Here is a 20,814-nt window from a genome sequence, read left to right on the forward strand (position 1 = left end):
TTCTTTTTTCCTCCATTTCCTTATTCCTTTTCCTCCATTCCTCTTTTTGTTCCTCCTCCACTGTTCTTCCTGCTGTGGGTCCTCCTCTTCCTCCTCCTTGTTCTTGCTTTCCTCCTGTTGCTCCTGCTCCTGCATTCCTCCTTTCCTTCCTCCTTTCTCCTCCATTTCCTCCTGGCCTGTTCTTTCCTCTCTTTCCTCCGTCCTTTGCTGCTGTGCTGTTCCTCCTGTGCTCCTCCTGTCTTTGGTGATTCCTCCTGGGCTGCTGTGGCCTGTTGCTCCTCCTGTTCCTCCATTCCTGTGTCCGGTGGGCGGTCTCCTCTTTTTTGTGGCTGTTTTGGTTGTGCTGTTGTGTGGGTGCTGCTGTTTGTGGGGGTGTTCCTCCTCGCTGTTCTGCTCCTGTGTGTCCTCATGCCATTTCTCTCCTCCTGTTGCTGTTGTTCCTGCTCTCTCCTGTGCGGGCTGCTGTGCTCCTCCTGCCCTTTCCTGTTCCTGCGTCCTCTTTCCTTGCTCCTCCGTTCCTCCTCCTGGGTCTGCTGCTGTCTCCCTGCTTGTGCTCTCCCCACTGCTGCTCTTGTCCTGCTGCTTCTCCTCCCCCAGCTCACTCCTCTCTCCCTACTGGCTGCTCCTGCTCCTCTCCTGCCACTTCTCTCCCATTCCTCCACGGCTGCTACTCTCCTTCCGCTACCTCTCCACACTGCCTCTCCCCTCACCTTCTCTCCCTTTCACTGTTCTCTCCTGCGGCTGCTACTCTCCCCCAGTTGGGTCTTTCCTCTCTTCCTACTTTCTCTCCACCGCGCTTCTCTCCACATTTCCTGCTCTCATTTCACTCTCACTCAACTGCTACTCCTTCAGCTGTTCTTTTTCTTTTTTTTTTTTTTATTTTTTTTTTTTTTTTTTCCTGCTCTCCTACCGACTGCTGCTCTCTCCCTACGACTGCTGCTCTCTCCACTGACGCCGCTGCTCTTTCCTACTGACTGCTACTCTCCCCTACTGACTGCTGCTCTCTCCTACTGACTGCTGCTCTCTCCTACTGACTGCTGCTCTCTCCTACTGACTGCTGCTCTTTCCTACTGACTGCTACTCTCTCCTACTGACTGCTGCTCTCCTACTGACTGCTACTCTCTCCTACTGACTGCTGCTCTCTCCTACTGACTGCTGCTCTCTCCTACTGACTACTGTTCTCTCCTGACACCTTGTTGTGATGTTGAGAATCAAGACACGGGAACTTTCTTTCTGGAGCATTCATCCAGAGCCAAACAGAAACCTACACTGTACATTTACTACCACTTAACAAGTGAACTGCTGATGTATTGTCACCTCTGATAGCCGACAGCTGTCTGCTCTGAGCGCATTCACCGTCACACTCTCTCTCTCTCTCTCTCTCTCTCATGTACACACTAAGCACCGAGCTATTCCTTAGAGGAGCTTCCCCGGTCTTGTAACACAAGGAGAGCCTGCCAGAGCTTCCTGTATTTGGTACGAAAATCCGAACCATCCAAAAAATGCTTTCACACTATAAATGAACCGGACCGAGACCACCTCTTTTTATTGGACCAAAATTTGGTCTTTTGATCCGGACCGTGGTCCGGGGGAGGTTTCACACGTGTAATTTTGGTTCGGATCAAACTGAGAAGTCCGAAAGTCCGGACCAAATGAGGTTGGTGTGAAAACGCCATTAGTGAAAACTTTAATATAGAAAAACAAAATAAATATTAAACAGCAGAGGAATCTGAAAATGAGTCATATTAATGAGTTGGTATCAGTTCTCTTACTTTGTGTCTGAGGGTCCAGGTTCTTTACTGAAGGTCAGAGGTTTATCATTGGACCGGTCACTCTTCATAGACTGACAGCCAGATACTACAGACTCTGCTCCGTCCTCCTCTTCCTCCAAATCACTCATCTTCTGATCTGAAGTCAGTCTGAGAGATAAAACAGGAACACTGACTGGGAGCTCACAACACAAGAATCAAGAGACACACAGACAGGGAAAGAGTTTTTGACGTCTCTCCCGAGTTGAATTTGTTCCATTTACAACTGCTTTTATCATTGTGGAGTTAATAACTAAGCCAGGTTAGCTATCGTTAGCAATAACAGTTTATAGCTCTGCTCAGATATCTGAGATCAGGGGTTATGTTTCAGACTTTGACCTCGGAAAATTTGAATTGCGAGTGTAAAATGTAACGTTCTAACAGTATATTACATTAAAAACATCAAGAACTCCATCTGTTATCTTTAAATCTGTATTTTCTGGGTCTACAGCAGGTTTAATGTGTATTATTATATATTAATTATTCAGCCAATCAGCTCTTTGTGTCCAGATGAATCAAACTGTTGAGTTCATTCTAACATTTCTTTCCTCTCCAGTCCACAGGGAGAAAACTGACTCAGAGACTTTGACAGTAAAATAATAAATGTTGGATTACCACTCACCCTGCTCAGCCTTCAGTTTCCTCCTCTTCCTCTCTTCTGGTCTCACTAAATGGAGTCTCACCTGACTCTACTCTTCCTCTTCTCACTGTAAGGTGCTGCAGCTACAGGTGTGGTAGTGTACCTTGATCTGCTCCTCCCCCTCTTCATTTACAGGATATCAACTGAGTTTATCTAAGAGAGAGAGAGAGGTAGAGAGTGTGTGTGTGTGTGTGTGTGTGTGTGTGTGTGTGTGTGTGTGTGTGTGTGTGTGTGTGTGTGTGTGTGTGTGTGTGTGTGTGTCTGTCTGAGTGTGTGTGTGTGTGTATTTGTGTAACTACTGCTGCTGGGGCGGCTGCCACCAAATATATATACATATAACTGATTATATAATATTCTGCATTTAGATATAAGTTAGACTTACAGTACAGGCCAAAAGTTTGGACACACCTTCTCATTCAATGTGTTTCTTTATTTTCATGACTATTTACATTGTAGATTCTCACTGAAGGCATCAAAACTATGAATGAACACATATGGAATTATGTACTTAAAGGTATTGAGTAGGATTTTCTTTTTCCGGGTGGATCATCAAAATAATTGGTCCTCCTAGTTGTCAATCAGTCTGGTGATATGTATACATAAGGCCGTTGTACGTGCACGTCCCTAGGTAGTTTTCGCTTTCTGCGCATGAGCACTTTCAGGTGTATATGTGTGGTGAGCTACGGTTTCAGCCGTTCATGGAAGCTCGCCGTTCTCAAGACAAGAGTGTTTTTGGGAGAATATTTCACACGCTGGCGTGCGCTAAAAGCACAGGTTGGGCTTCCCACTGATGCCTCAGTCGCAAAGTTTCTACCTCGAGTGATTAAGGTTAGGGTTATGGGATTGGTCAGTAGATAGTACCTGTACACACTTGACGTGGCCATAGTGGGAAAAAATGTTCGCAACCCGGTCGGTCAAATGCCTGAAAGATGAGTTTATCTATAGATCTACTGTCGAGCCGCTCGTGATAGACTAGTTATGCTTTCAGAGACGGTGAGGGGGTTCAGGAGCGCTCCCTGTCTGTGGAATTTTTGAAATATCGCAAATGTGAGAACATTTCTTCACGAGCCATCCCAGGCGCATTTCCCCGGCTTCAGGTATGAAGCCTTTGAGTATTACAGACCCGTCCGTCGCTTTGTGTCCACTCTCTCTGTAAAAATGGAGGTGAGCAGCGCGGCTGGTAAGTGTAGCACCTTCAGTTCATTGTAGTGGACTCGCTCTGCTGTGGGCAGTGACGCGGTGCATCCATGCTCTACCTCCGATGAAGAGCAGCGTACAGCCACCTCTCTAAACTTTGTCAGAGACCAGAGACCCAAATGGGTCTCTGTGTCTGTCAGATGGTGTGAATGAGATACTAACACATCTGCGGAGCAATAACATGTACAGCAGACTATATTTCAACTCTCCAAATTTCGGAGAACACAGATGGGAGGAGTTATATTTTGAATTTGCACAAAGTGGTAAACATGAGCAGAAATCTGATACAACATATCTGAGCTATTGGATTCCAGGGTTTTATGAAAGCATTAAAATTAATCAATGTATGATTCACATGAATAAGTGCCACATGCACATTTAAAGAGATTTACTTCCCCAACAAAAGACGCAAAAGAGGAGGAAAGAGTAAATTGTTGACTCAGGAGACATGACGTTAAATTAGAAAAAGTTGATCTACTAGACTAGAGAATAGTTGAAAGTAATACAGAATGCCTGAGGGCCTTATTTTTCTATATCTTCAATTGTTTCCAGCATAAATTGATGCATAATAGAAATAGGTACATAAAAATCCAGTGTTTAATGCTCAAAATTATATGTCTCCAAAATCTGGAAACAACACCTATGCCATTGGGTTGCCAGGCCATGCAGCTGTGACTGGTCCAGATATTTGTGCCAGCTCAGACTGGAGGTTGGGGGTGGGGGAGAGTTGTATGGAACATTGTATGGGTCACTTCTTATATCATAACAAGATAATACAATGTGTAATCAAGTGATGACTGATAAATGACAAATAAATGCATAAAACGGAAAATTAATCTCACAGATATCAGTAAACACACAAAATCAGTTCCCATATGTCTTGGGTGTCAACTGTTCCCACTGTTGTGGGAATGTATGATGAATGAAGAAACGAATTGGGGTGAATAAGGGGTAGGAAACATTACAAGTTTCGGCTTCATCCTGCTCCTTTTCGGACAATTTTTTTGAAATTGTAAATTGCAATAGTATTTTTAAAATTAGTTGTAAGCACTGTTTGGATTTTCTATTTTCCCGTTTTGTGTTACTACACACGTTTTGTTTTGTATGTGTGGGTATGTATGTGTGTATGTATATGTATGTGTGTTTGTATATCTATGTGTGTGTATGGGTATTTGTGTGCATATGTGTGTGTATATATATACATATATATATATATATATATATATATATATATATTTATATATATATTTATATATATATATATGGGTACAAACTGTATGTGTGTGTGTGTATATATATATATATATATATATATATTATATATATATACAGTACCAAAAGTTTGGAACACCTTCTCATTCAATGTGTTTCTTTTTTCATGACTATTTACATTGTAGTTTCTCACTGAAGGCATCACAACTATGAATGAACACATATGGAATTATGTACTTAACAAAAAAGTGTGAAATAACTGAAAACATGTCTTATATTTTAGATTCCTCAAAGTAGCCACCCTTTGCTTTTTTTGATAACTCTGCAAACCCTTGGTGTTCTCTCAATGAGCTTCATGAGGTAGTCACCTGAAATGGTTTTACCTTCACAGGTGTGCTTTGTCAGGGTTAATTAGTGGAATTTGTTCCCTTATTAATAAAAAAGCAAAGGGTGGCTACTTTGAAGAATCTAAAATATAAGACATGTTTTCAGTTATTTCACACTTTTTTGTTAAGTACATAATTCCATATGTGTTCATTCATAGTTTTGATGCCTTCAGTGAGAATCTACAATGTAAATAGTCATGAAAATAAAAAGGAAACGCATTGAATGAGAAGGTGTGTCCAAACTTTTGGCCTGTACTGTATATATATATATAAATGAAAAAATTCATCTGAAGATTATTTTCTAGAGTGATCCATTAATTGTTTGGTCTTTATGATGTCAGAAAATATGAGAAAATATCCATCAGGTGAAGTCTGTAAATGTCTTGTTTTGTCTGAAACTCAAAGATATTTAGTTTAACCCAGCGGTGTAGTCTACATGATACGCACCCAGTATATCCAGAATACCCACTAAGAAAGCTCCAGGATTTCCATATACCCTCTTAAAAATGCCCAATGACACGCTATAACATACTTGCTCTTATATTTCTGATATATTTAGAATTGCCATCTGTGTTTTTCTTCTTCACATAGGCTAAATAAAGGGAAACTAGTGCATAAAAGTGTAAGAATACAGAAATTAAGTCGTTGATGCTAAAAACTTCCCTGGGGGAGGACACCCAGACCCCCTACTATGATATGCCCTACCAAAGGCAGATTCTGGCCAATATACATAGTAAAGTTTACCCACTACAATACATTAGACCAGTGTTTCTCAAATGGTGGTACGTGTACCCCAAGGGATACTTTGGAGTACTGCTGGGGGTACGTGAGCGCTTTTTACAGTTTTTGTCGCATGTTGTCACTATTTTTGACCTATTCTTGCCTTCCTTCCTTCCTTCTTTTATTCTCCAAGTTTGTCGAAGTTTTTGTCGCTTTTTTAAAAAAACTATTCCGCTTTTTTCAAGGTTTTTGTCTTCCTTCTTTCTACTGTGTCGTTTTTTAAAGTTTTTGTCTCTGATTTCTAAGTTTTTGATACTATTTTCCACCTATTCTTGCCTCACTTCCTTCTTTCCACCAACTTTTTCTTAAAAAGTGTTTGTTGCCTTCTTTCAAAGACATAGAAAACGCCACGCAGCCGCCACACTCACACCACACTCACGCCACACAGCCAGTGTGTAGCCGGCGTAACGTATTCAGTAGTGTGCTGCTGGTAGGAATAAATGATTAGAGAGCCCGGTTGGTCTGTGAGGACAGCAGCCTGTATCTTCTGCCTGATGGCAGCTCCTTATACTCCTGGAATAGGGGATCTAGCCCGTCACCATAGATTGCTTGTCCTGTCCTCACCACCCTGGTTTCACAGATCGTAGTCAGAGAAATTAACTGATGTCCAGCAATCTTGCTGGCCATGTTACCTATCCTGTGTCATTTATTTTCAGAGGTGAAATGACAAGTTTAAAACTGTGTGCAGAGTTGTGGCCGGTGACCTTTACCTCCATGATCCTGGGACACCCTCCAAATTTTAGTAGCACCTAAACTCCAACCTGAGTCAGAACTTAACGCTCCAACTAGTCTACGTTTGAATTTACACACAGCTTCTGCAACCCAGAGCACAGATATACATAAAGTACAGGTACAGATAGGTGAAACTTGTACTTGAGTCCAGTACCAAAGTATTAGTACTAGGCTCCATTCCACCAGTAGGGTGGGTCAGCGTGGGAGATGAAGGACTCTAGATATCACCAGTGTGTTGGGTCAGTGTGGGAGATGAAGGACTCTAGATATCACCAGTGGGTTGGGTCAGTGTGGGAGATGAAGGACTCTAGATATCACCAGTGGGTTGGGTCAGTGTGGGAGATGAAGGACTCTAGATATCACCAGTGGGTTGGGTCAGTGTGGGAGATGAATGACTCTAGATATCACCAGTGGGTTGGGTCAGTGTGGGAGATGAAGGACTCTAGATATCACCAGTGGGTTGGGTCAGTGTGGGAGATGAAGGACTCTAGATATCACCAGTGGGTTGGGTCAGTGTGGGAGATGAAGGACTCTAGATATCACCAGTGGGTTGGGTCAGTGTGGGAGATGAAGGACTCTAGATATCACCAGTGGGTTGGGTCAGCGTGGGAGATGAAGGACTCTAGATATCACCAGTGGGTTGGGTCAGCGTGGGAGATGAAGGACTCTAGATATCACCAGTGGGTTGGGTCAGTGTGGGAGATGAAGGACTCTAGATATCACCAGTGGGTTGGGTCAGTGTGGGGAGATGAAGGACTCTAGATATCACCAGTGGGTTGGGTCAGTGTGGGAGATGAAGGACTCTAGATATCACCAGTGGGTTGGGTCAGCGTGGGAGATGAAGGACTCTAGATATCACCAGTGGGTTGGGTCAGCGTGGGAGATGAAGGACTCTAGATATCACCAGTGGGTTGGGTCAGTGTGGGAGATGAAGGACTCTAGATATCACCAGTGGGTTGGGTCAGCGTGGGAGATGAAGGACTCTAGATATCACCAGTGGGTTGGGTCAGTGTGGGAGATGAAGGACTCTAGATATCAGGTGAAGTCAACGAGATGTTTGAACCGTGTGCAGAGTTCTGGCCGGGCCCTTCACCACCATGATCCTGGTAGACCTGGGGGCCCAGGTCATCAAAGTAGAGAGACCTGGTGAGACGGGTGTGTGTGTGTGTGTGTGTGTGTGTGTGTGTGTGTGTGTGTGTGTGTGTGTGTGTGTGTGTGTGTGTGTGTGTGTGTGTATGTGTGTGTGTGTGTGTGTGTGTGTGTGTGTGTGTGTGTGTGTGTGTGTGTGTGTGTGTGTGTGTGAGACACTTAGAATAATAAGAGTCTGTCAGCAGCAACAACAGAACTTTTAGTGGACTAACTGCTGCTGAACATTAGTCCTGTAGGGTTACAGTACAGCCCGGTCTGAGGCTGCTGGTTATAGTGTTCTTAATACTGGACCAGTTTGAAAGATTGTTGTTCCCATCAGACACTTATACACAGCAACATAGGAACATAGGGTTGAAATGACCTTTTAAAGAGACAGGCGCTAACCCAGAGCGTTTCAGGTACAGGTGTATTCAGACAGACATTATGAGAAAAATGAAGTGTGTGTTTTAAAATTAAAGCGTGTAAACATGCTCTAGTAGAAACCCAAAATACAAGTATGAACTTGCAAAGAAAACCATTACACAGCCTAGTGTCGTGGAAATGTTCAATGACCAGGGGCGGATTGGCCATCGGGAATACCGGGGCCGAACGGCCGGTCCATTTCAGGCCGAAACGGCCGGTGGTTAATACGTTTTTTACATTTTTCAATACATTTTTTATTTTTTTTCTTTCATACGCCTGGCCGGCCGTTCAGCTGCAGCGGAGCGCTGTGTCTGTGTGTGTGTTTCAGACCGGGCCAAAACAATACTTTCAATATTGAGGGGGGATACGAGCGGCCCCTCCTAACTTGGACTGATCCGCGTTTTTCCTGACATCCGATTGGCTCAAACTTAAGGCGCCGAAAAAAGAGTTTACTTTCAGTCAGGTTTGGATTTGGTGATGTGAGGTAGGACAGTTTTAGGTTTTTAGGAGTTTTAGGTCTGTATACCTGAGTTGTCTCTGTCTCCAAATTTTTGCTTTAATAAGCTAATTGTTTTTATTTTCTATTGGTGCACACATACACTCTCATCAGGAGGAGAGAGGAGGAGGAGGAGGAGAGAGGAAGAGAAGGAAACAGACAGGTAGAGGGGCAGTGTGCAGGGCTGGGTAGGCAATCATATTAGGCATATCAATCAATCAGATATTTACATATAGGATAAAATGCCAATAGTTCCACATACTAGATAATAACTTGACTGAAGCACAGATTGAATTAGAAAATGTTTTATTCTTAGTCATATTTATAACTGATGATGTTCTCATGCATATGATATGTAGCTGTACAATCAGTAAGCAGAGGCAGGGTCCATCACTCTCCAACTGACTGCACATGACATGCTGGTAGTTAGCAGTATACTGTGACTTATGTGTTGGAGATTAGGTTTTGCTGACCTGGTTGTGTTCAGTGCAGTGGTGACTTGCTTATACAACCTGAGGAGGCAGGTGTTATCCTAAAGTTTCTTGAAGGTCTTCAGCGTAATCTGATTCTCTTTATACCATAAAAACACGATTAGAATTAAAATAACTGCAAAAAATCCTTCTGCTCGTGCACCAAGGGCACTCGCGTAAAAGGCCTCTCCATCTTAAAGTCCCGGGCTGAATTTCAGTCCCAGTACGGCAGAAGTTTAGTTTGCTAAATATATCACATTTCTTTAGTTGGATATTGGACGTGAAAAGAAAGAAATGGTTCTTCCATAACATTGCACTTTAGATGAGTGTGAATCAGAGGTGTAGTGGTAAAAAAAGAGGTGGGTAAACTATAAACTCCGGTGGACCACGACGTGGTCACCCGGTACGGTGCGCCACTGCCTACCGGTGTATGTGTATCCTGATATCCTGTATAAAGGTGCTACTGAAATGGAGATTTCGGACTTGGAGTATGAGAGAAAAGTCATTTTGAGAAAACGGGCTTTAAAGATTTTTATAGCTAAATTCCACTAATTTCTATTGAAAGCCATGACTTACAGACATATATCCCTTTAGGTCCAAGTAAGATCCATGTATCTCACTGTTTAACATCCACAACTCATTATTGCTTCATCCATCACTGATCATAACATCCAAAACAACACATCAACATGGCCTTCAACTGAAGAACATTACCTCACACACTTCGAACTGACAGAACACAACCATTACACAGCCTAGTATAGTGGAAGTTTTCCTATGAAGCAGCAGAGTTAGTGATATTCATGATTAAATCAAAACAAATAATAATTTGAGAATTAAACCAAAGTTTGGTCTTTGAGTATTTATTTACATTTGCAAATGGAGAAAACACAGTTTCAAAGGTACACGCAGCACAACTGAAAATGTCTTTCCTAACTAGAAACCTAAAAATCAAAACATCTTATAGTGAAGAAACTCCGTTAAGCCACCCCTCTTCAAATATCTTTAGCATGCTGCCACTTTTTAAAAAAATACCATAGACAGTCAGATGATTTTACAACCTTCCATTCTGCTCCTGTGTCTCCTACATTAGACTAAACACCTGCTTATCTCAGGAGACAGAGAGAGATACGGTTCAGACAGTGTTATAGCCTTCTTCACTTTATCTGCGAGAAATAAACAAATGAGGAGCTGCAATTTCTTTAGCAAGAATAACTTATGCTATTGCTCACAGTCTACAAGGCCAGCTCTCTCACTGGTGCCTTTAAGTCTACAGGAAGGAACAGGATTATGTGGAGGTTTAAAACAATCTTTAAACAAATGGTCAATATTATTAAAAAAAATGGTTAAAATACAATTTGCCACCACACCCACACAAGCTGTCAGAAGTTCTGGGATCAGTAAAGGTGAAGGACTCGCTCGTTAATAAAATAATAAGGTGTCCAGTTTCCTCCACCTCTCAGCTCGTTTCACTCCCCTTCAGTTAACTCCAAACAACACGAGTCCAGAAACATGTCGGCATTTAGTAATGCCATATTTACTTTAGGTGGTCGTTCATATAGAGTCAACCTCCGATACTGTTTGGAGCAGACTAACTGCTATTTGATCTGTATGTTTAGGAGGAGGAAGAAGAAGACACAGCTCAAGAGGTCCAAGTCACCAAACATGTACTGGCCAGCCCCAGGATGATCTGAGAGCGAGAGAGGAAGAGAAGGGTTGAACATGTGTGGTTCACATAAATCCACTCAGAGACAGTTTAGAAGTGGGTCCCGGGCCTTTTAGCCTAACTAGCTGCAGGTCCTGAGTGGATTGGAGCCGTTATGTTGCCCACTGCTGGAATCACCTTCTAAGACATGCGCCCACTGGAATTATTTTAAAACTAACATAAGGCTGTTCTCTTTTCCAGAGCTTTTAATTTGGCTTTTTTTAACCGTCATTTATTATTTTAGGTTTTACACTTTGTTATTAAAGTGACTTTATGAAATGTGTCTGTCCTTTCATTGTATTTTTTGCCTGTAAAGCACTTGTGTGTTCTATTAAAAAAATAAAATGAGAACACAGATGAGATTATTTCACTCTATATTCACCAAAATAAATATTGGAGCCATTCTTTACAGACCACATAACTCCAGAACAGTCTGACACTAAAATGGCATTTTTCCAGACCCATCAGGAGAAAATGTACTGTTTTCCATCCCTGTTTCTGTCTGAGGAACAAACTCTCTCAGATCTGGCAACACAGAAGCTAACGTTCACAACGCCCTGACAACACTAATGGCATGACTTTTAGCTAAGTAATTAGACATAACGCCCATTTAGGAGACAGGAAGTGAGGATTGTTTCATACTGTTGGTGATGTGACAGAAAATCTTTGATATACGGTGCGTTCAAGGACATTGGAAAACCATTTTTCCCAGTGAAAACGTCATAATTCAGAGAATCAGGAGGGAAACTGGGGCTAGATTTAGCTAACAGAGTTTCCCAGGTGGTGACGCGTTGTTGACAGCTGACGTTTGATGGAGGCGACTTTGGTTCACTGAAAATATTTCAATGACAATAAACTGTTTATTGTGGACAAACGCCTCCACCAAGAAACACACACAGACATAACATCTTCAAATTATTCATAAATAGGCCCATTTATAAACCTTATACACGTCCTTTCCCGTTGGTTGTCCTGCAGATAACACAAACTAACACCTGTCCATGTGCTGTTTGGATGCTCGCATAAGAAAACAGCAACAATCTTTGTTATTGTGGCCTCCATGTTTACACACGCCCAACAGTTGGTGGCAGTCACGCAACAAGTTGTTAAGCCAAACGCCAATACAGCAGAAGAAGAAGAACACGCATCCCGACCATGTGAACGCTGGTCGGATAAACAACGTAACCACGGGGACGGTCCCTGTTATTCCCAGGAGGCATGAACGCAGTAAGAGCTCCAGTTGTGGTATGAACGTGTAAACATGATCACTGACCAGCAGAGTTCTCCTCCAGCACCTCCTGAGCATCCACTTCCTCACCTCCTCCATCCTGAAACAAGAAATTAATAAAAATCCTGCTAAACGAGCAAATAATCTTCATTTCTACATGTTCCTGCATCATTAACACCTTGAGATCAGAGACAGACTGCTGTATCTGCTGATACTTTCATATTTTAACGGGACGCTACCTGTGCAGAGGAGTTAGTCGGGACGCCGGGTGACTCTGACGTCCCTGAAGGTGGCACCGCTGTCGTAGGAGCTGCATCAAATCAGTCAACACCTGAAGAATACATGAAATCTGGATATTTAAGAGAAAATAGATCAAAACAATCTGCAGGTTTTAAAACTTTGCACCACAAACAGATTTCATCTTCAATTCATGGAGATGAATAAAGTCCAACGTTGACCAATAAAGATGTGATAGCGATGCTTTTGTTGTTCAGCTGTAATACAGTATCGTTGACAGCTTTGTCACTCCACATCAGAATGGGACTGTTGGTATGGGGGGGGCCCTCTTGTTGAACTGTGCATGCTACGCTAGTTACCTGTTCAAAAGGAAAGCTAACAAGTGGTTTCAAAATGGTCCAATGGGACGGAGAAGGGAAGAAAGAAGTGCTTCCCTTCTTGTTTGATGGTGTTCTGCTAGCAGGGAGGAGGAGTTCGCCTCTTTTTCTAACAGCTCTGGATGGAAAACCAGAAGACAAGAGAAGGGATTTTTAAACCAGCTAGGGTTGGCTACCGTTCATCATCACAGAGAGCACCGGCTACTGATACAGAGAGCTGAAATTCTCTCCCTCTTTTTATTTCAGTTGGTAAAATAATTCCAATCCTATTTCTTCTATTTACTTGGAACATTGTCATTTATTTAGACATTAACATTTGACACACCACACAAAATAAAGCCCCTCCCATACAACCTATTAAATCAATTATTAATTAACTGCACTCTTAACTGTTACTCTTGTTGTTGTATCTTATTCTCTATTAGCTTTTTACCTCTTTTTAATTGCTCTTTAATTTAGTTTGATGTAAAGCACTGTGAATTGCCTTGTTGCTGAAATGTGCCATAGAAATAAAGTTACCTTTCAACCTCTAGCCTGGTAACAACAACAACTCAAACTAACTCAAGAAATCCAAAAGGAAGAAAATCTACCTTTTTTCAAATGGTTCTCCTTCTTTTGATGACTTTTCATTTTTTCATGACTCATGGGGGCCACGAGAACTTAAAAAAAAAATCCTCTGTGCCGTGAATGGGAGTGAACAGGCTCTCTGTAGACGGCTCTGGTACAGTCTTTCTAAACTAGGTTTTTAATAAACTGTCTGTACACTTCCAAAGTTCTCAATGCTTGGGTTCCATGTAGGGACCCTCATTCTGCTACCGTTGAAGTGTGCTGCTACTTTGAGCCTCGTTAGTGCTACAGAATAGAGATTTATTGTGACTTTACCCGTGCCCCGACGACTAGCGTTAGAATAAGCATCAGAAACTGTGACCACAGAGGGCGCTGCTGCACATCGTCTGCCCGTGCGTGGGAGACAATGGAGGGAGAAGAATAGCCTCTACGCTAACGGTGTAAACATGAATCATTACATCCACGGGTCCTACCTGGAGGAGGAGGAGGAGGAGGAGGAGGAGGAGGAGGAGGAGGAGGAGGAGGAGGAGGGGATTTCATTCGCTGCTCCAACCGCCTGCTCCATCTCTCCACGTTCCCCTTTTCTCTCTCCTTATTCTGGTTGGAGATGGTCTGTCTCTGCTCCGTCCTCAGCTTCTTTCTCTGCCTTTTCTGCTCAAGCTTCTGCCTCACCACCTCTTCTTTTTGGAGGCCCGACTGCCTCCTTCTCTCCTCCTCTCCCCTACTGCCTCCTTCTCTCCTCCTCTCCCCTACTGCCTCCTTCTCTCCTCCTCTCCCCTACTGCCTCCTTCTCTCCTCCTCTCCCCTACTGCCTCCTTCTCTCCTCCTCTCCCCTACTGCCTCCTTCTCTCCTCCTCTCCCCTACTGACTTCTTCCAGGTTGAGCAGTACTCTCTGCTTCCACTCCGGGCGGTCCTCTCCTTAGTCCTTAGTTTAGTTAGAAGTAACGCGTTACTGTAATCCGATTACTTTTTTCAAGTAACGAGTAAAGTAAAGGATTACAATTGCAAAACCAGTCATTAGATTCCTGTTCCTTCCCCGTGAGCAGGCTGTGTTACTGCGTTACTTCATGGTGATGTTGTTTGGTGAGACTGTCCCGTGACTGAGTGACGATGACGTGTGAGCGCCGCGACGTCAGCAGTGGCACCCACCGTATGTAGTGTTGAACAAGAGACAACATGGAGCGGGACAGAGCAGGACCGCGCAGCCTTTAATGCTCGGAAGTACCCACATTACTTTGAGTTGGACTCGGTTAAAGGAGACAAAAACATCAGCGCCTGCTGTCCACGCTGCGTGGGAAGAAAGCGTTTATCTACAGCCAAACATTCACCTCAAATCTGAGCCAGCACCTAGCAAGCTGGCTCAGGAATGTGAAACTCACTTACAATAACGCAGCACTTCATTGTTATTAGAACAGAAATAAAATGCAACTCCAAGTAGGAGGATGCTACAAACCCAGCAATAAAAATAGCTTTTTCACTGTTAGTTTGCTTTGTTCCACGTAATGCATCAGATAAAAGCACTCCAACAGTTTGAAAGCGTTCCTGTCGAGTCCTGTGGATCTGACTTTGTGTGGCGCCTTCAGAGTTTGTAAATCAGTTAACGTATCTACAATAATGAATACTTAAAGTCATGTTGGACCATTTCTTCACCTATATACACTTTAAATGTCTGGAGTTCCTTTAGCCACCTTTAATTATCTGTAACCACTATCACTGAGCTTAATGTACTTAACCCACTTATATCAAGATATGGATATATATATATATATATATATATATATATATATATATATATATAAATATATTAAGAGCTTTTAAGTAAATTGCATGTGGCAGTTAGATAAATCTTAGATCACTTATTCAACACATAACTTTTCACACCTTAGCTCTGATACCTTCAGCAAAGGGAATAAACATCACTGTTATCAGGTCATCAATTAACATGTAATATTTACTCTGAAATAAAATCACTCTCCTTTAAACTTCCGTGTGTGTGTGTGTGTGTGGTGTGTGTATGTGTGTGTGTGTGTGTGTGCTGGCATGTGTGTAAAAACACTGGCTCCGATTGGCTACCATGAAACATGACTCTGCCTTAGCCAATCATAATCGCTTACCTCGTTATTAACCCACCTCCTCACTACACTGAAAAAATTTAATCATTGACTTTAATTTAATTTATTAAGGCAACCAGTTCCACGTATTTTTATTCCGTTAGTTAAAAGCAAAAATATTAAGGTCATTTAATTTATGTTACAGTAACATGATTGTAAATTCAGCTAATTAAATGTTTTACTTCTGATCAACAAGACATATTTAAGCTTAACCAAATTAAGTCAGTTATGTTATATTAACCTAAATAATATATGTACAGGCTACATATTTTACATTTGTCAATTCAGCATATATCTTATTTGTAGTCATTAAATAATACATTATGGGTAATGAAAACATTAGGTTTTCATCTACTATAAGTTTTACTATTTACTTTGACATAATTCAATCAATTTTGTCAACCGGTTCCACACAAATGAATTAGGTACACCCAACATAGTTTTCTTATTTCCTTTATTCACCAACACAGCAGTGATTCAGTAACATTTTGGTGCAATTCTATACACTACAGTAACATTGTATACAATAAAGTAACATTTAAATGCTTGTACACATTTGTAGACACATGGAATTACAGCTGCAAATATTAGTCGATTGATTGACAGCAAATTAAATAATTCACACATTTTATTAAATAACTCATACTTTTTACGGTTTAATAAATAATACTTTTACAGTTTTCAAATTTGTTTACAACAAAATAATAGTCTCTCCATCTAACAGCCTTGCCCCTGGAAACTTTATTTTAGATGTTAACACTAACAAACATGTACTCTCTGTCAAAGTAGCATTTCTTTAACGGGTATATGAAAGATGGTCTGGTGATTGAACTTCCTTGCAGTTGTTTTTGATGCAGCTTAGTGTTAAAACATCCACAAAATATCCACAGTTATATATCAACCATTTTTGCGCAGCATGGTCTCTCAATTCTACATCACTTCTCTAGTAGTGCCACTCAACTACCACTTTTCATGTATGGTAAAACCTTTTCAAACGTTTACAAAAAAATTTGTTGTTTTCCTCAAGTGTAGTTTCTCTGCTCTATTTTCAAACAGGTAATAATTTTATTCAGTTTCGGCCCAAAATATTTCTCCTGTTCTATGGAATATTCAGCATCCAAATCAGTGATTGTCTCATACATGCAGTTGGTTCTTGAGCAGCTGTACCTTGGTTGAGAGTCTGCAAGTATCCATTTGAAGGAAGAACTTTTGAAGTACTTCAAAGAAGGCTTTCAGTCTGTTAGGATAACTGAGGGCACATGCAGAGGCAAAGTCTCCCAAGTCATGCAGAACATCAACAACCTCTATCACAATTCCAACATCGGCTGGAGGAGTGGTGGTATCACCTCCCTTAACATCCATGCTGTAGATCAGTGGTCGGCAACCTTTTTGATATGAAGTGCCCTTTCAAAATTATTTGTTTATTAGTGTGCCATGTCAACATTAAGTTTAACTATGACATCACATCAAAATGTAATATCCAGGGAATCTGTAATTTTATTCCATAGCAACATTTGATAACATTTATTTCTTATAATAAGGACCTTTTAATTATTATTATTATTGTATATTATTATTATTATGATTATGGAAACATGGTTTTAGCATGCAGCGTCCTGATTGGTGGAAAATGGGCTGACAAAAATATCACTGTCAAAGAGCCTGAAGCGAAAAGTTGTGGAAAAGCCCAGCTTTAATGATGAATGGACTGATAAGCAGGTCCTGTATGTCTCATTTTCATTGAAATGATGCTGTGGCAAAATAATAATAACACAACCAGCATCATTATCAAGAATGAAGAACACGAACATAACGACTCCGTCATTCACATGCATATTAAGTAGCCATATGTATTTGTTTTGGTCTTATAATGCGTCCATATTTACCGCTCCAGTGGAGAGGACGGTTTCTTCAGCCAGCTTAAGTTTATAAGAATTTGTCCAAATTTCCAGATTCCCTGAAAACTAAGATAAACAGACTACAAACCGACAGCTTTTCTTTTAGCTTGTTTTGTAAAAATGTGCTATTTGCAGAGTAGAGCTGTGTTTGCGTAAAACAGCGCGGTGGACAAGAGTGTACTGAGCAGATTGAAATATCGCTTTCTACATGTTTATGCCGGTCTACACAGGTGAGTGCATTGATAAGTATTGACTTTTAACTCACAAAGGTTTAATTGTAGCCTCCTTACAGTAACAAGACTAGCGTTAGTTCATCTGCCCCAGCGGCCGTTGGTAATCCTCTCTGTATTGTTCCCATTCAGAGATATGAATCAATCAAACTACTGTGTGTGTGTGTGTGTGTGTGTGTGTGTGTGTACCAGTGGCCGTTGGTAATCCTCTTTGTATCGTTCCCAGTCAGAGATATGAGTCAAACTACCGTAAATAACACGTTGCGCAACTGTGAACGTTGTAGTTTGGTGTGCGGATGAGAGAGTGCATATTGCCAGCGTGCCATTGGTTAAGGTCCCGCGTGCCCATGGTGGCACGTGTGCCTAAGGTTGCCGACGCCTGCTGTAGATACAAGCTCCCTCTCAACAGCTGTACCATCGGCTTCCTTACAGAGGAGAAAGAGCAAGGAGAAAAACAAATATTAGAAAATGTTTTACCTACGCAATTCAGATTTCCTGTATATAATTTTAATTTGAATAGCATCACACCAGTATGTGTATAAATAAGATGAAGTAATGCTGGGTGATTGTAACAAACTAGAGATAATTTTTATCATTTACATTATTTAATAAACACTGACCAAGCACTTTATTAGGCAGGGCAATCTAATGCAATCCAACAGCTCTGCTATAGATTCTCTTTAATTATACTTAGATATTTTCAGTTTTTATTTAAATTGTGTTCCTAATATTCTCATGTAGGTAGACAATAATACTAAAACATTTGTACATTAAAACTGTACACCGCCAACACCCAGTACAACCTCAGTAATTATTGGTAATTAATCACCTTACTGTTAATGTCCGAAAAAAAAAAAAAAGTTTAATACAATAATGCATACACAAACCCACACCTCACATTTCTATAAACGTGAAATGGATGACATCTCAAACAAGGTTACCACCACTTTGTAGATGTCCGCATTTAACAGGGAAGGGAAAGAAGAAAACAATAAAGAATCTTGTTTGTTTTAAATCTCTTTCACGTACGAAAACTAAAGTTTTTGTCCCTTAGCTTTTCACAACAATCACTAATAGATAAACCCGAAAACCAGCCTCAATTGTTTGTGTGATCAGTGCTGTATGTTGAGAAGCAAACTTCTGTTTCTCATTCCAATACATTTGATCCCTAAACACAGCTACAGTGATTGGTATGTGTTTATATTCGGAGGTGGCTGCAAATAAAAATTTGAAAGAAGCACAAGAGTTGCTGTTCAGAGTGCATTCATAGATACTGTCTAGTCAGTCAGATTCACTAGTCAACATCAACTTATAATTCCATAATATTTTCTACCAACTGCAAAACATACCTGTGTCATTGGGGCCATAATGATCCTGATTTCCTCCCTGCAGAGCCTCCTTTGTTCAACACTTTCATGAGCTGCTCAGTGCGTTGGTCAAGTTGTGTAAGGAACTTTGAGAGAAGGGGAGTAGTAGTATAAGACAAATTCTGCCTCCATCTGAAAACATGTCCACAAATACAAATCATATTAATGGTACCTACTAAAACAGTCAACATTCATTATTTTAGTAATACCTCATGAAAAGGTTTTTCTATGTTCTGCCATAACGTACCACATGAAAACTTCGCAGTCCAAAAGACTATCCCAGCCAGGATCTGAAATTCAAAAGTTTAACAGAAGCCATCAACTACTGAAATGCATTACTTGCATTTAATAGAGCTCTATACCTTAAAATATATTTAAAAAAATCTATTCAGAAGAAAATAATAAAGCTGTCAGCTAATAAATGTTCCTGAAAATATGCAAATCCCAGATTTTGCAATAATTAGGGAGCTAGTTACCTTTTATGAGTAGGTCTTATCCAGACAGGAGCACAACTCATCAATGAAGCAATTGTTCAGGATCAGAAATTTTGCAACATAATGATTACTAAAAGAGACAATAAATATAAATATAATAATAAAATAATAAATGTATAAAGATCTTAAAGTGATGGTTTGGAGTAATTTCACCCTAGGGTCCTTTGCACCATGACCTCGAGCCAAACACCCCCCCAGAAGCTTTTTTCAGCTGGGTCTAGCATTGGGAGAGTTAGTGTAGAGTAGCGTTAGCCGCTGAATAGCTTAGTGCAGGGGCTAATGGACCCACGTTTGTATCTGGTAAATGACCCCACTAATAATGCCCGAAATGATACCAAACGTCTACAAGTAGTACAAATAGGTTATGTACTCATAAAACGATGGATTGTAAAGTTTGTAAGTACACCAGAAGTTTATGTAAATAACACTTGCCTGCTGGCTTCTGCTCTCTGCTGTTGTTGTTGCTGCTGTAAGACGAGTGCTTAGGGCCGTCTACAAATTACTACACCGAAAAGAGATGCAACAAAAATATTTTTTAATTTAACTTTTTTTTTTTTATTAAGTGCTGTAGTATAACTAGCAGGAGACAAGTAATAATTGAGGTAAGTTTGGAGACATTACCTTATTTAATCATTAAATTAATACATGTTTTTGTTGTATCTCTTTTCGGTGTAGTAATTTGTAGACAGCCCTAAGCACTCGTCTAACTGCAGGTACAGCAGCAACAACAACAGCAGAGAGCAGAAGCAAGCAGGCAAGTGTTCATAAACTTCTGGTGTACTTACAAACTTTCCAATCCATCGTTTTATGAGAGTATAACCTATTTGTACTACTGTCGACGTTTGGTATCATTTCGGGCATTATTAGTGGGGTCATTTACGAGATACAAACGTGGATCCATTAGCCCCTGCGCTAAGCTATTCAGCTGATAACGCTGCTACGCTAACTCTCCCAATGCTAGACCCAGCTGAAAAAAGCTTCTGGGGGGTTGTTTGGCTCGAGGTCATGGTGCAAAGGACTCTAGGGTAAATTACTCCGAACCATCACTTTAACAGATCAATTATTGGGGCACATTTTACATGGTTCTTAAAGCAACACTATGCAACTTTTAGCTGCAGCTGTAGTTCCAATGAGACAACCAGTAAGGGAATCAAAGTGGAGGATAGCGCGAGCTGTAGTTCTACTGAGACAACCAGTAAGGGAATCAAAGTGGAGGATAGCGCGAGCTGTAGTTCTAATGAGACAACCTGTAAGGGAATCAAAGTGGAGGGTAGCGCGAGCTGTAGTTCTAATGAGACAACCTGTAGGGGGACCAAAGTGGAGGGTA

At 41.1% G+C, this 20,814-nt stretch overlaps 2 protein-coding genes and 1 pseudogene across 2 annotated transcripts in view; 1 reads left to right on the top strand and 2 right to left on the bottom strand.

Moving 5' to 3' along the window:
• LOC120552567 (NACHT, LRR and PYD domains-containing protein 12-like) overlaps positions 1-2,566 on the bottom strand; it is a 52,314-nt gene extending 49,748 nt beyond the window's left edge. The window contains exons 1-2 of the mRNA XM_039790736.1: positions 2,431-2,566; positions 1,773-1,919 (exon numbers count right to left, since the gene is read on the bottom strand). Coding sequence (XP_039646670.1) covers positions 1,773-1,900 — 128 coding nt within the window. The 5' untranslated portion in view covers positions 1,901-1,919; positions 2,431-2,566. The remainder of the gene's footprint in view (positions 1-1,772; positions 1,920-2,430) is intronic.
• Positions 1-20,814, bottom strand: part of LOC120552569 (NLR family CARD domain-containing protein 3-like) — a 1,238,648-nt gene that overhangs the window by 1,094,709 nt on the left and 123,125 nt on the right. The gene's annotated exons all lie outside the window — the stretch shown is intronic.
• LOC120552576 overlaps positions 1-20,814 on the top strand; it is a 501,282-nt pseudogene that overhangs the window by 176,381 nt on the left and 304,087 nt on the right.

The sequence above is a fragment of the Perca fluviatilis genome, chromosome 22 (genome assembly GCF_010015445.1).
Source record: "Perca fluviatilis chromosome 22, GENO_Pfluv_1.0, whole genome shotgun sequence".
Taxonomy (NCBI): Eukaryota; Metazoa; Chordata; class Actinopteri; order Perciformes; family Percidae; genus Perca; species Perca fluviatilis.